Source organism: Acanthisitta chloris, unplaced genomic scaffold, assembly GCF_000695815.1.
Source record: "Acanthisitta chloris isolate BGI_N310 unplaced genomic scaffold, ASM69581v1 scaffold18708, whole genome shotgun sequence".
NCBI lineage: Eukaryota > Metazoa > Chordata > Aves > Passeriformes > Acanthisittidae > Acanthisitta > Acanthisitta chloris.
The window spans coordinates 1-12,764 of record NW_008688841.1 but is presented as its reverse complement, the minus strand read 5'-3'; the positions used below and the strand labels follow the sequence as shown (position 1 = coordinate 12,764).

The 12,764-nt window shown below is 49.2% G+C and overlaps 1 protein-coding gene across 1 annotated transcript; it reads right to left on the bottom strand.

The window, feature by feature from the left end:
* Positions 1-575: 575 nt before the first annotated feature.
* On the bottom strand, positions 576-12,144 carry HYOU1 (hypoxia up-regulated 1; the record flags this gene model as incomplete). Its single annotated transcript, XM_009081203.1, is given in 23 exon segments — positions 576-939; positions 1,466-1,549; positions 2,372-2,624; positions 3,078-3,162; positions 3,481-3,614; positions 3,954-4,076; positions 4,638-4,725; positions 4,884-5,083; positions 5,253-5,441; positions 5,572-5,654; positions 5,951-6,011; positions 6,114-6,252; positions 6,510-6,697; positions 7,023-7,155; positions 7,255-7,337; positions 8,214-8,348; positions 8,782-8,965; positions 9,728-9,856; positions 10,403-10,434; positions 10,436-10,584; positions 11,473-11,549; positions 11,637-11,791; positions 12,026-12,144. Coding segments are annotated over 23 exon segments (2,885 nt in total), but the record flags the coding sequence as incomplete, so codon positions are not given.
* Between the last annotated feature and the right edge of the window lie 620 nt (positions 12,145-12,764).

The window sequence follows — 12,764 nt, the reverse complement described above, 5'->3', positions numbered from 1 at the left end:
GCCCGAGCCCCGCCCCGCCCCGGCACAGCCGCTGCTGCCGCCGTTAAAGACACTGATAGAAGGTGTAATTTTTATTCCTGGTCGGAGAGGCCAAAATGCAGAACAACGTCAGACGCACACCCAGGGCCGCAGCCCCACGCACGTGTGCAGGAACTCGGGAGGTCACGATGCAGCTGGTCCAAGCGCGAGATACCCGACTACGGGACGTGCCGACGCAGCCCCTTCTCCCTCTCCTCTGTATTCGGTGTTGCCTTCTCTGAACTCTTAAAACTATAAACAGAATCTTTCAAGTCTCAGTTCCTGGTTTTCAGACTCTGCTAAAGAGCACAGACAGATGGTTTTAACAATGGCCTATGGAAAGCAGACACGGTCACATCTCAAAGCACAGAGCATCCTCCTCCCTGATTCTATTCACCTTCCCGTGAATCCAAACAATAATACACCTCCCACCAGCTGAAATTGCAGACTTTCTGTAAGTCAGGGCCAAAGACAAGGGCACCTTAGCTCTATATTCTTCTGCACTCATCTTCACCAGAGGTGGGCACAGAGTTTACATTCCAAGTTACTTCCTAAAGCTTAAGATGTTTCTTTACTGCTTTCACCCCACAGAAAAGTCACTTTGGTGACTTCTGTACTGAAACAGAGGCAATTCTCGGTGGGCACTCTGCCACACACAAGAAAAGAAAAACAAAAACCAATTCACTGAGTTAGTAGCGGCAAAATTCCCAGAAAGAAAATAAAAAAAATGTACATCTCTATCCCATTGTGTTGTCAGACTCTTGTGTCCCATTGACATCATGACTAACCAGGTCCATGACAAAAACAAAAAAGTAACCATGAAATAAATAGATGCTGACACTTGTGGGATTTCGGGGTGTTATAACTCATCGTTTTTCCTGCTTTCTCCTCCAGCTTCTGTCCTCTTCTCTTTTTTGGACCCTGTGTAATGAAGCAAACTCATCAGTTATACTGCAGTGGTTATCACAGTGTGCAAAGCACTGCTGAGAGTCCCTAGCATCCACCGAGTTTTCCACCAAACTCTCACTCCATGGTACAGAGGTTGCAAGATGCTTTGGGGCCTAATTCTGAGCTTGTGGAGCTGAAGACATGAGGTGCCTGCACCTGTGAACCCGGTGTCCTCGCAACAGGAGTGGCAGAAGCACTCAGTGCCTGCACAGTAGCTCTGGAGCAGAGCCAGTGGTGCAGCCACAGCACTGGCTGCAGACTGCAGGGACAGAGGCACAGAGCAGCTGCCGAGGCAGTGGTGCATTAGAACTTCACTCTGAACAGCAAACATGTAGGAACAGCAAGGAGCCAAAATTTGTCTTCCCGTCTGCAGAATTAACTACGGATCTGTAGTCAGGGTTCTACCATCGCACTACCTCCTACAGCTAAAAGTCTGCAAAGCCCACAGCTTGTACTTCCAGCTCCCAAGTTCCAGATCACTACTCAAACGTTTACCCACCGGAGTCTGATCCAGGCTCGTCATCTACTGGTGATTTCTCAGCTGTAGGAGGTTCCTTGGCTGGACCAGTATCCTCAGGTTTGTCTATGTTTAAAGCATAAAGAAACAAAAGTCAAGGGAAAAGACACAGGAGACGGTGCAGGGAGATTAGGTGCATAGAAGTGAAGTAAAACCAGCCAGCTGTGGTGCCTCAGCTGGTCTGTAACAGTTCACTCTCTCAGTGGATTGATCTACAATGCTCACAGAAGCATCACAAAACTGCTCCTTATTTCCCACTGTTTCTGAGTACCAGGCTTTATGTCCTCAGAAGCCCTGGAGACTGACAGGTTGCACAGGCAAGTGACCTTCAGAGTTGTGACTATGAGCAGGATCCCTCATCAGGCTAGAGGAACTGTCAGGAACTCTGCTGACAAACAGCAGTCCAGACTTAAAAGGACCAGGGCACTCATAACCTGAGGATCTTACAAAGTTCAGTAAACAGCAATTCCTATATCCCAAGAGGTATTTTTTCTGGGGTCCATCTAGGCCACAAACCTTTCTCATCAACAGCTCATTCTATTCCCTGATCTAGGACAGGACCTTGAGGACTTGGCTCTGCACACCAGAGGCTTATCTTTCCTAGAAGGCACCTACCTTTCCTAGAAGGCAACCAGTCAGCAACAGATACTGACTAACCATCCTAAGAAGTTTATAAATACTTTCTGTTTCTTCTGTGGTGGGGGAAAAGGAGGATGCCTAAGTAGACTTTTTCAGCTGTCTTTGAAAATCAAGATTATTTAATCCCACAGTTAACGATTGTCCTTCTCTTCTTTAGCTCTCCTTCACTCAAGGCAGAGAGACAGGAGTGTGTTACATGGGCTACTTACATACAAGGAGTTGTATGCCTGCTCCCCACCTGCTCCTTACCTTCCTGTTTCCCCTCCGTGGGAGGGATAGTGTTCTCAGTCTCAGGGGCTGCTGTAGCATTCTTGCCTGAATCCGTTTTTGTGGTGTTTTTCTCCCTTTTGGGTTTGGGTTTTGCAAACTTGGCCTTATTCAGGAGATACTGCACTTCCCTGTCCAGGGCTGTGATCTTGAGCTCTATATCTTTGGACAGCAGCACAGGTTTCTCAGTAGGAGACAGCTTGTTCTGTTCAGCCAGTGTCTCGTTTTTCCACATCTATGCGATGCAAGGGAAAAGGTGCTTTTGGAATGCTTCTGGGTTGCAGGAACCATTGTATATCACAGTATCTCAAAGCCATTGCCCCTGGCCCTTTTGCCTTCCTCAGGACAGCTCTGTCCCTGCTACATTTCCACCAGCCTCTTAAGTTACCCAGACACAGGGCAAAGAGAAACAAAACCCAGCAGCTGCTTTTACAAACCACGTGCAGTCAGATCACTGGGCTCCACCACCACCCTGGAGGCAACTTCATATGCAATACAGGAACCACCTACCCACCCGGACACGCTGGGGTCAGGCTGGGCATTAGGAAACAGCCAAACACATGGAAGGTTTGCCGGTGGCACAAAATAAAAACATACACACTCTACTCCATGAGTGGAAGTACAGGGTAGAAAAGACAACCCAAACTGCCACCCCACTTTCCCCCAGCATCACTCCACCCTTTAGTACCATTGTTTCATTGATGGCTTTTTCCAGCGTACTCAGTTCCACTTCCGTGAATATCTGGTCAGAGTCTGGAATCATTCTGGCTCCCCTTGCAGATAAGAAGAAACATTATTTTCATTAGACCAAGCAGACTGCACCTTGACAACTCTGTAGTTGCAGCTTCAGTAATATAAGAACAACCACCACCACACAGTGTGTGCAGTGCTGGACCCCTTCCTGCCCCCAGTTTGGACAGAGCTCACAAGTGCCTGTTCCCACATCCTGCAGAACCAGGCACCAGGGAGCATGGTTTTGCTTGGCTTTTCTCAGCAAGTGCCAGTGACTTTCAGACCACATTTGCTCTGGTCCTGTTCTGCTGGCAGCTCCTACAGCTGCACGATGCTCCCTCCCAACAGCCTGCTCTTACTTGAGAAAGATGGTGGAGTGGTTGAGCAGACTCTCCAGGGCAGCCAGGCGCTCAGGCCACTTTCTCCTTTCCTCCACACGAAAGAAAAGGTTCCTACAGAGCTTTTTCAGCTCTGAAAGCTTGTCTTTCAGCTCCTGCAATCAGGGCAGAGGAGAAAGGAGACAGTTTGTGCACTGTCTAACACTAACAACTTCAGAAGTTAAAACTGCATTTGTAGTTGCTCACTCTATCAAACACGGTTTCAGTGCAGTAAAAAGGGTCACGCGACTAAACTTTAAGTGGAACCAACAGGCTGTTGCTGAAGCTATTGAAAAAGCACCCGTGGCTGGAATAACTTCATGCCTTCTTCAGTGCTTAATGCACCGAGGAAGCAAGAAACTCTCAAGAACCATATTACAAAGGCTCTGTCAGCCTGTGTGGTCATTTCCACGTCAGCGAGAGCAGACTGGTACCCTGACGGCACACAGCAATACCTTTGTTGCAGCTGCATAACCCTCCTCCTCCATCCAGCTGGAAGCCTCACTAAGCTTTTTGGAAATTTCTTCTCTCTGCTCCTCTGTTGAGACAAACTGATACTCCTCTTGGTAAAGCTTGTCCTGAAAAGACCAGAGCAAGCACACATGTCAAACGCCACTGAGCCTGGAGCGTGAAACCACCAGAGCACTCACTTGCAACTGGGCTGGGGTGCTGCCTGCACCCTCCCAAACCTGAGCTCTGCTCCTGGCACTGCCAGGAGCATGATGGTAATACACCAGGTATAAACACATGCACACTCCAGGTAAATGATGGTAAAGTTGCAATAACCATAATTTCACATGCACTTAACACTAGTTGCTTCTTTCGCACAACAGTTCCTGAGAACCTGCAGGTTCTTTACAGCCCGGGGGCAATTGCTCCAAAGCACACAGGTAAGTGCACACAAGGGATGTGGAAAACCCAGAGTTCAATGTGTCAGACACGCTGAAGGGAAGATTCATTTTGTACTGAGGAAACGTGGGCCTGGGAAGCTTAATAGTTTCAGAAAAAGTGACTGAAAGACAAAAGCTATTCAAATCTGCTTCCCCCAGCAATAACTCCCCTGCACTCAGATCAGCCAAAAGCTGGGCCAGACACTTCCACTCTCTCAGAACTGTCATTTCTTTACACCCCTCTCTTACCTGGGTCTCAAAGATGAATGACTCCAAGCTGTTGGCCGATTTTTCTCTTTCCTGTTTCTCTAGATCTCTGATTGTCAAGTCTTGGAGTCTAACGGGCAAAGAGAACAGAAATCAAAGGTAGCAAGTGCCTTTGGATGAGCAGCACATCACACACCAGCTTCTAAGGTCTGCAGAGCCATCACCATTCCAAAGGAATTCACTTCCTTTATCTAGAGCTCAAACCCAGTAGAGCCATTTCAAACCTACTTTTTCAGGGAACTCTTCAGTTCATCTTCCACCAGGTCAGGCACATCGTTTACATCCACCTCCATGGTGATCTCTTGGACAAGCTTCTGCTTCTTGGGTGCTTTGATCTTCTTCTCTTCTTCTGTTTTGCCAGCTGTGCTGTCACTGGAACTTTTGGACTGTTCTTCCTCTTTCACAGTTTCTCTATTTGCCTTGGGATCCTGTAATACACAAGCAAATATATATATATAATCAAGCAAAGGAACAGATTTTCAGATTCTGCAACTTTTTTTCCAAGGCAGGGCACTAATAGGGAAGGCAGAATTCCACTGAGGGAATGCCATTTATCAGGCACTGAAATCAGCCCCATTCCTTCAATCTGACACTCACCTGAGGCTCTGATTTCTCGCCTTCTTCCTTTTTCTGTGACGCTCCTTTTGGAGGGGCAGTTTCTGCCTGACCTGGAGACTGCTGCTTCTCTTCTCCCTGCTCTTCACCAGCATCTTCAGTACTGCTTTTCTGATCTTGTTTCTCCCCCTGCTCTTCTTTACCTGTGTCTGCTAGGCTCTCTTCCTCTTCCTGGTCACCAAAGGCAAGTAAAGGGGAAAGCAAACCAGTGTTTTTAACGTAGAAATTCCATGCAAATGTTTCACAGGACAGGTAATTCTATGTAATTGCCACAGCAAGACACAGTCACCCTGGGGCTCACCTGAACAGAGTCTGTCTGGTTCTCTCCGGTCTCTGGTGTAGGGCCACCACCCCCAAACAGGCTTGAGATGGTGTTTCCAAGTTCTGCCGATGGGAGACAAAAGAATCCAGAATGTTACATATCTGAAGGAGGAAGAGAATAATCTTTAGCTCTCAGTCCTTCCCCTCCCAACCATGACGATCACCATGGAGCTTCCCTGGTGGTACAGGTGAGCTCCATACACTCCAGACTCATCCTCCTCCAACCGCCCTCTATGTCCTTGCATACACAGTCAGACTGCGTAACTTCCACACCACAAACCCAGAGAAATGAGACACTTGTAGTTATCTCAGCCACTACTGGTAACAAAACAGTGTGAATATTACAGTTCAGCATTTACTTGTCAGTGTTGACTCCTCCTCCAGCTTGTCTTCCACCAAGGTCTCAAACACAGACTCCACCTTGGAAATAGGAGCTCAGGATTAGTTTTAAGCAGGGACCATCCATACTGACGGAACTGGAAAATACACGAGCTGACAACCATCCCAACAGGTGGTGCTTACCCGGTCAAGGCTCAGTACTCCACTCTCATCCATGTTGAAGTGAGCTTTGATACCTTTGGATTCATAATCTGAGTGCTTCTTGAAACTGTCCCCAACTCCCTTTAGCCTCACAGTAGTGAGATTGAGAGAACCGAAAACTCTGAGGACACAGAGACAGAAGCAGAGTGAACTCAGGATCACAGCGATGCAGGGCAGCCAAGCCCTGCTCACGGTCATGCTGGCAGCGACGTCCCCAAAGCAGGGACCTGGCAGGGCTCGGTTTGCTAACACACATCCAGCTCAGAGAACAGATGTGCCACTGCCAGTCAGACACGCCAGCCTGCCTGGCAATACGTTTCCAGCCAGGCAGGTTGCACGGTCACAGGGCTGCCTGCTCAGGTGCTGGGCTCAACTCACCGCAGGTCATCCTGGCTCAGGAAGGTCAGGTCTCCATAGTTGACGTAGAACTCGAAGTCATCTGTGTAGCGGTTGAAAGTGATCACTTTGCGCTGGGGATAGGGCGCCATGCGCTGGAACAAAATCCTCTTGTTGTGCTTTAAGCTCCTGGATTTATCATCCTCCTCAACCTCACGAGTAAATTCCACCTGCATCACAAACAGAAAACGAGGCTTAGCAACTGCAAAACTCCTCTGTGGCATCTTACATCAGCTACACTTGGCTGCTCTACCTCACGCAAAAGTTGGGGAGCAGGCAAATATTCCTCAATCAATGTTTCCATACGCGTCGCTCCTTGGATACTGCACTTGTACAGTACAGAAGACTTTCTTCTGCTTGCTTTATTACATTGGCAGAAAGATCTCCAGTGCTTCCTCACTCAAAGGAAACCAACAGGTTTCAACCTGGACTGTTTCTCCCAGCACAGCCCCACTCGCCCATACGTTGCATAAGAGAAGAAACACCAAGGGTTACCTGGATAGGAAACACAGCAGCGTCCCGAACAATGAAGGGCTTCACCTTAAAGGCTTTGCTCAGAGCAGCTGCCTGGTAGACTGCACCCATAGCAGCAGCCTCATCAGCATTGATATTCTTGCCCAGCTCTTCTCTATGAAGGGAAAAGCAACAGACATGAGTTTTTCTGCCTCTGCCACGAACAGCAGCTTGTCAATAGGAGACAGACTACAAGGGGGCCTCACATACTCACTTGCCCACAGCTTTCAGCAAAACCTCCTGCACTTTGGGGACACGTGTGGCACCGCCAACTAGAATCACTTGGTCAATTCCTTCCTAGGGAATGGAAACAGTCACCTTGTCTTGAGAAAGCAATTTTGGAAAGCTAAGTTCAGGGCTTCCTTACACTCACTGCCCGGTCACCACGCGCCGATGTGCTCTGAGAGCACCCATGCTACACTGCTGTCCCTGCAGGCCAGTGCCTGACATCTCAGACAGACTGACACAAGCCGTGCCAATAGGAGGCACCTGGAGTCAGCTCTGTCCAACAACATGATCATGGCTTCAGGTCACCTGGAACACAGGGCTTGAATCAAAACTAGACAGACAATCCATGCCAGACGAGCCGGTGACCCAGAATGACAGTTGGACCAGGACAGACAGAAACCCAGACTCTAAGAGGTGACTCAGTGTCTTGCATTGAATACCAGAGCCCAGAGCTGCTCAAGAGCACCCTGGCACCCTGGAAAGTGAGCAGTTAACACTACAGTGAGTCTCTCCAAAGGACTGCCTCAGGTTTTGTCCAAGTGCAGCCCATGACAGGGCTCCCTTTAGGGAGCATGCAAAGGAGAAGCCCCAACACCAGTAATTCTGTTTCCAGTCTCATTCAGTTAAAACTTCAGGAGACCACAATCAGTACCCGAGACAAAAAGAGGAAAGATCAGTATTTCAAACCTCCAGCCCAAGAGTAAAGTGCTTTGACAGAAAGAAACCCCTTCTCCAAGTCCCTCATTTCTGGTGGGTAGTGCAGGGAACCGCAACACACTCCTGCTTGACACTGCAGCAGGGGAATTCTTGGCAGCACCCACACCACTATCACAACAGCAGGCATCTACCTCCCAGCAGTGCACAACCACTGATGCCTCAAATCATGATGTGGCAGCAGCTCCACACAGAAACTTCAGGCTTGTTCATGTGTTTTTGTAAGCATACCATGTTCATCTCTGCGCTGCTCAGAGCCTGCTGCACGGGTCCTGGGACGCGCCGGAACAAGTCGGAGCACAAATCCTCAAATTCTTGCCTTGACACCTTGGCTTTGAAGTCGATGTCATCCAGTAGCCCCTCAATCTGTCCAAGAAAACACCCAGCCAGAATGATATTATTTGTGGTGCACTCTCCAAGAAAAATCTTTGCCTGACTTGCTCAGTGTGCTAAGAGTTCTGGCTTTCTTAACGCACCAAACACCCGACCACGCTCATCGAACCCTGCCATTGCTACAGTGATGGGAGGATGGAACATGGGTGTAACACACAGCTTCTCTCAGTGAAAGTTTATTTAACAAACTTGACACGAGCAACTCTTTTTCAATCCACTCAATCCCCAGTGCTACCAAGCTGGCACAAGCTGAGAGGGACCTCCGGTGCTGCCTCGGGCCCTGGGACACCAGGAACAATGCTCTTCAGCAGACCAACACTGCAAAGGGACAGCGTTCCCTAGCGCCAGCCCATAATTCACCCCATCCTCAGCCCGAGAAAGCAGGACCTGAGACAGAAGGTCAGACCTGTGCCATGTGGTCAGCATTGGCACTCAGCACGGTTTTCAGGCGGTTGGCCTCCTTCAGCAGCTTGGACATGGCCCGGGGATTCCTCCGGACATCTTTTGAAGGGTGTTGCTCGTTAAAGAGCTTTGCCAGGTAGTCCCGGAGACGAAGCTCCATCTCTAAACCTCCAAGAGTACGGTCAAACCTGGGCAAGAGAATGAGTGGAAATGTAATGACTGAAACCGAGGTGAAATGCAAACGAACCTAATGAGTTATCTCACAATACACAGAGCAGCAAGAGACCAAAAGTAGCTGCAGTATTATCAGCTGTGATTGACTGTGAAAAAGCAACAGTTGTTCCACAAGCAACACATTATAATGCAACAAAGAAAAGAAAGAGTCACCACCACAACAGACTTTGAGCAGGAAATTTCATTATACTTCTGGTAAAAGCCATATTTTCAAGCACATCAAACAGCTGAGAAGCCAAAGCACAACTGTCTCAGGTCCCAGACATTTCCTTGGAAACAGCAGTATAAAATGCTTTGGAGTTTAAATTGCTGGGCTGGCTATGCACAGCATCGCCCTCTTTATTTGGCAATGTGTTAAGTGCACTGGTTTTCACTGCTCCCTGGAAGACATTCTTCTTTTTTTGAACTGACACATTCTACTTCTATAAGTTTACATGAAGTGGAACTTTTGATGCTTGAGGCTATCAAAAAACAAGCCCAAAGCAAACTAAGTAAACTGGCTCCCTCCTGGAGGTTCTCAGTTACCATCTGCACAAGACAGCAACACCAAAACCATTCCCAACTGGAGCCTTCTCGCTCCAAATGTTTCCCACTCAGCCATCCAAATTACTGTGCTGAAGCCTCACTGCGAAATTCGGCATTTGGAAGAGACTGTGAAACAAACGGTTTCTTTCCTGAGACCTGTGGGGTTTGTGCAGCTCATGTGGAATTCTTACCCAATGCCCTGGATCTGCAATTGAGGCTGGGTTCCCAAGTCCTTAGTTTTCACTGTCTGATACGTAACAATAGTACAAACGGTGCTTCCCGCTCCCATGTCGTAAAACATGATATTCTGCAAAGAAAAGCTGGGACGGTGAGGCAGAAACTGCTGGATATCCCCCACGTATAAGGAAAGAACACATGGCCTTTGGTGTGACACAGCCACGACTGTCCAGACGCTGGACTGGCTTTGTACTTAAGGGCAGGACTCATACTTTGCCCAAACCAATGAGATGTTCACACCTGACAAAAACAGATGAGAAAACTTTTCCCATCTATTTCATAGCTCAAATGTTTCTTCAACCTCAGGAAAACCAAGTATTTCTGAGCTGGTGTTCCAATACCTCAAGGAATCATTACAGTAACTTCCCCCCACCCCGGCTGATGGGCAGGGAACAAACACAGGATCACAAATAGGACCTCTCAGCACCTACCCTCACTCCAGAACCTTTCAGGCTTCACCACACATTCACACAGGGTTTAGCCTCTTTGTCTTGCTGATGAAAACATAAACCAGAGGAGACTGGCTGGCTAGCAGAGTCTGCTTTAAGTTCTTTGGATTCTCTCTGCAGCACTTTCTCCCCTGCATGCAGGCACTTGGCAGGACTCTCCACATCTCCAGCTGCACCTACCTGTGCGGTGGCATTGATGTCTTTCCTCCTGAACACGCCATAGTTCAGCGCCACAGCTGTGTTGTCGTTGATCAGCTGCAGCACCTTGAGGTCGGCCATGCGGGCAGCGTGCAGCACCGCTCTCCTCTCCGCCTGGTTGAAGTAGGCAGGGACCGTGATCACTGCATCCTTGATGGGCTGCTCTGAAAGAGGTGCCGGGAACAGCAAGTAGCCACGGGCAAAGACTTGTCGGGATGGGGTGACAGCAGCAAATCCAGAGGACCCAAGGTAAAGACTCATGCAGAATGCAGTCCTGCAGCAGGATCCCTAGGGATCAATCTATGTCCTGCTCAAACCAAGCAGACCTGGCACGTTCTCTCACAAAGCCACGTGTCTACTGATCTCTCTTTCACAAGTCAGGATACTCTCAAATATTCTGAGCTGCCTTCAATTTCAACAATTATCTTCACAGAACTTTACATTATCTCTGGATCATGCTCACTCTCCAGTGCAAAGTCGTTGGACTGGCTCTAGTGTTACTCAGCACACAGTCTCTGAGTAACAATGTGAGTCAAACACAAGGAAATTCATAGTTTTCATTACTGTGGTATTTGCTTACCAACACAGCATGAAATATGCATGACAACCTCTTCTCTAAGTTTCACAACAAAGTGCTGGTTTTGCTCTTTATTTCAGCTCCAGCAGCAAATCTCCATCCAGAGCAGCTACAGCACAGTCTGCACAGAGACACTTCCACTCTCCCCTGCAGCCACCTCTCCACGTGCCTCTGCTCTGGTCACACACATGAGGGAGAAAACACTTCACTCTTCTCCAGAGACTACCTGTAAGCCTGGGTAGGAACAGGAGTGCCTGCCTCTAAGGATAGGATTCAGACCCCAAACCTGCACCATATTAGAAAGAATTGATAACTGGATAGCAGCTCAGCCTTGCTTACAGCCTACCGCTCAAGAGACCCAACCACCTGTTTCTAAAAATCCTTGTCTTTTCAAACATCTCTATTCAAATCCTATAATGTACAAACACACACACACACACACACAGACTCTGAGAAACAGCTAAATCCCTCCAACCTGCAAATTCCTCAGCCAGGCCACGGGAATAGTTCAGGACCATCCCCAGCATCTCCTCAGGAGAATACTGTAACGTTCTGTAATGGGAAAGAAAATCAACAGCGAGCTGCAGAAGTCTGGCAGCCAAAGTCCCTCCCACAGAGAACCCGAGAGCAGCCACTTACGGGGACAGCTTGAAGATAACAGTTTGCCGGGTCTCATCCCTCACCAGCTCGTGCTCCGGGAACCGGGCCCGGTACAGTGCCACGTGGGGGTTATCCACTCGCTTGCCCAGCAGGTCCTGGAAGTAGCGGAACGCCACCTTGGGCGTCCTTATGGACTGCAGACAGGAAAACCGTGTCACCCACCTGCAGCCCTTCAGCTGCAGCATTCCCAGCCCAAACTCTCCCAGGCAACGTGCGGAATGACTCTTGCTATGGGAGTCAGGAGCACAGAGCCAGCAACACATCAAGGAGAGGAGAAGCACAGGACAAACAATAAAACTCAGTGGCTCAGGCATTTGTCACAACATAGGATATGTGTGTGCTGCGTGCAGGAGCTGCAGAAGTCTCACCATCCCCAGCGCGCTGTCACCGAAGAGTCGCTCGTTCTCCTTCAAAGAAACAGCCACAGGTGTTTTCCTCCGTGACTCCCTGTGGAGAGAGAAGAATACATCAGTTGAAACAGGTGAACCTTCCACACAGAGTCCCCAGTGAGGAAGGATGCTGTTCCCATCCCAGGAGGGCTAAGGGAAGGTCCTGGATACCAGCTGCAGAGGAGGGCCAGCCTGTGCTCAGCTGAGGGTTTTTGCTTTCCTCTACTGGTGAGCAAGGCGTGACAACTCCCTTGTTCTGTCTATGACTGCTGAGATTCAGGGAGCTGGGTGAAAAATCTATTTGTTATCTCCAGACTCCCAAAAAACAAAGACATTCCTGACTACATGTTCTCTCCAAACCACAGGTTTTTCAGTGTCTTGGGGATGGACTGCAGGAACAGCCACGTGCAAGGAGAGCTTTACCTGCTTCACAAGAAGTGTGGGCCCTGGACAGCTGCAGGAAAACCAGCTTGGCCCTGGGCTCCCTTGTGGAGAAGGGACAACCAGGGGAGAACGTGAGCCGTGCCCCTTTGGGTTCGAACCACAGCGTGTCCTAAACACGTGGCCCTTCGGCCTGAGGGGCGCCCAAAGCGCAGCCCAGCACCCACAGGGCGAGGGAACCAACTGCCCCGAGGCCTCCCACAGCTGCTCGCCTGGAGCCCCGGGCAGGGAATGGTGCCTTCCCCTGGCAACAGCTACAAGGACAGCCTCGCTCCTT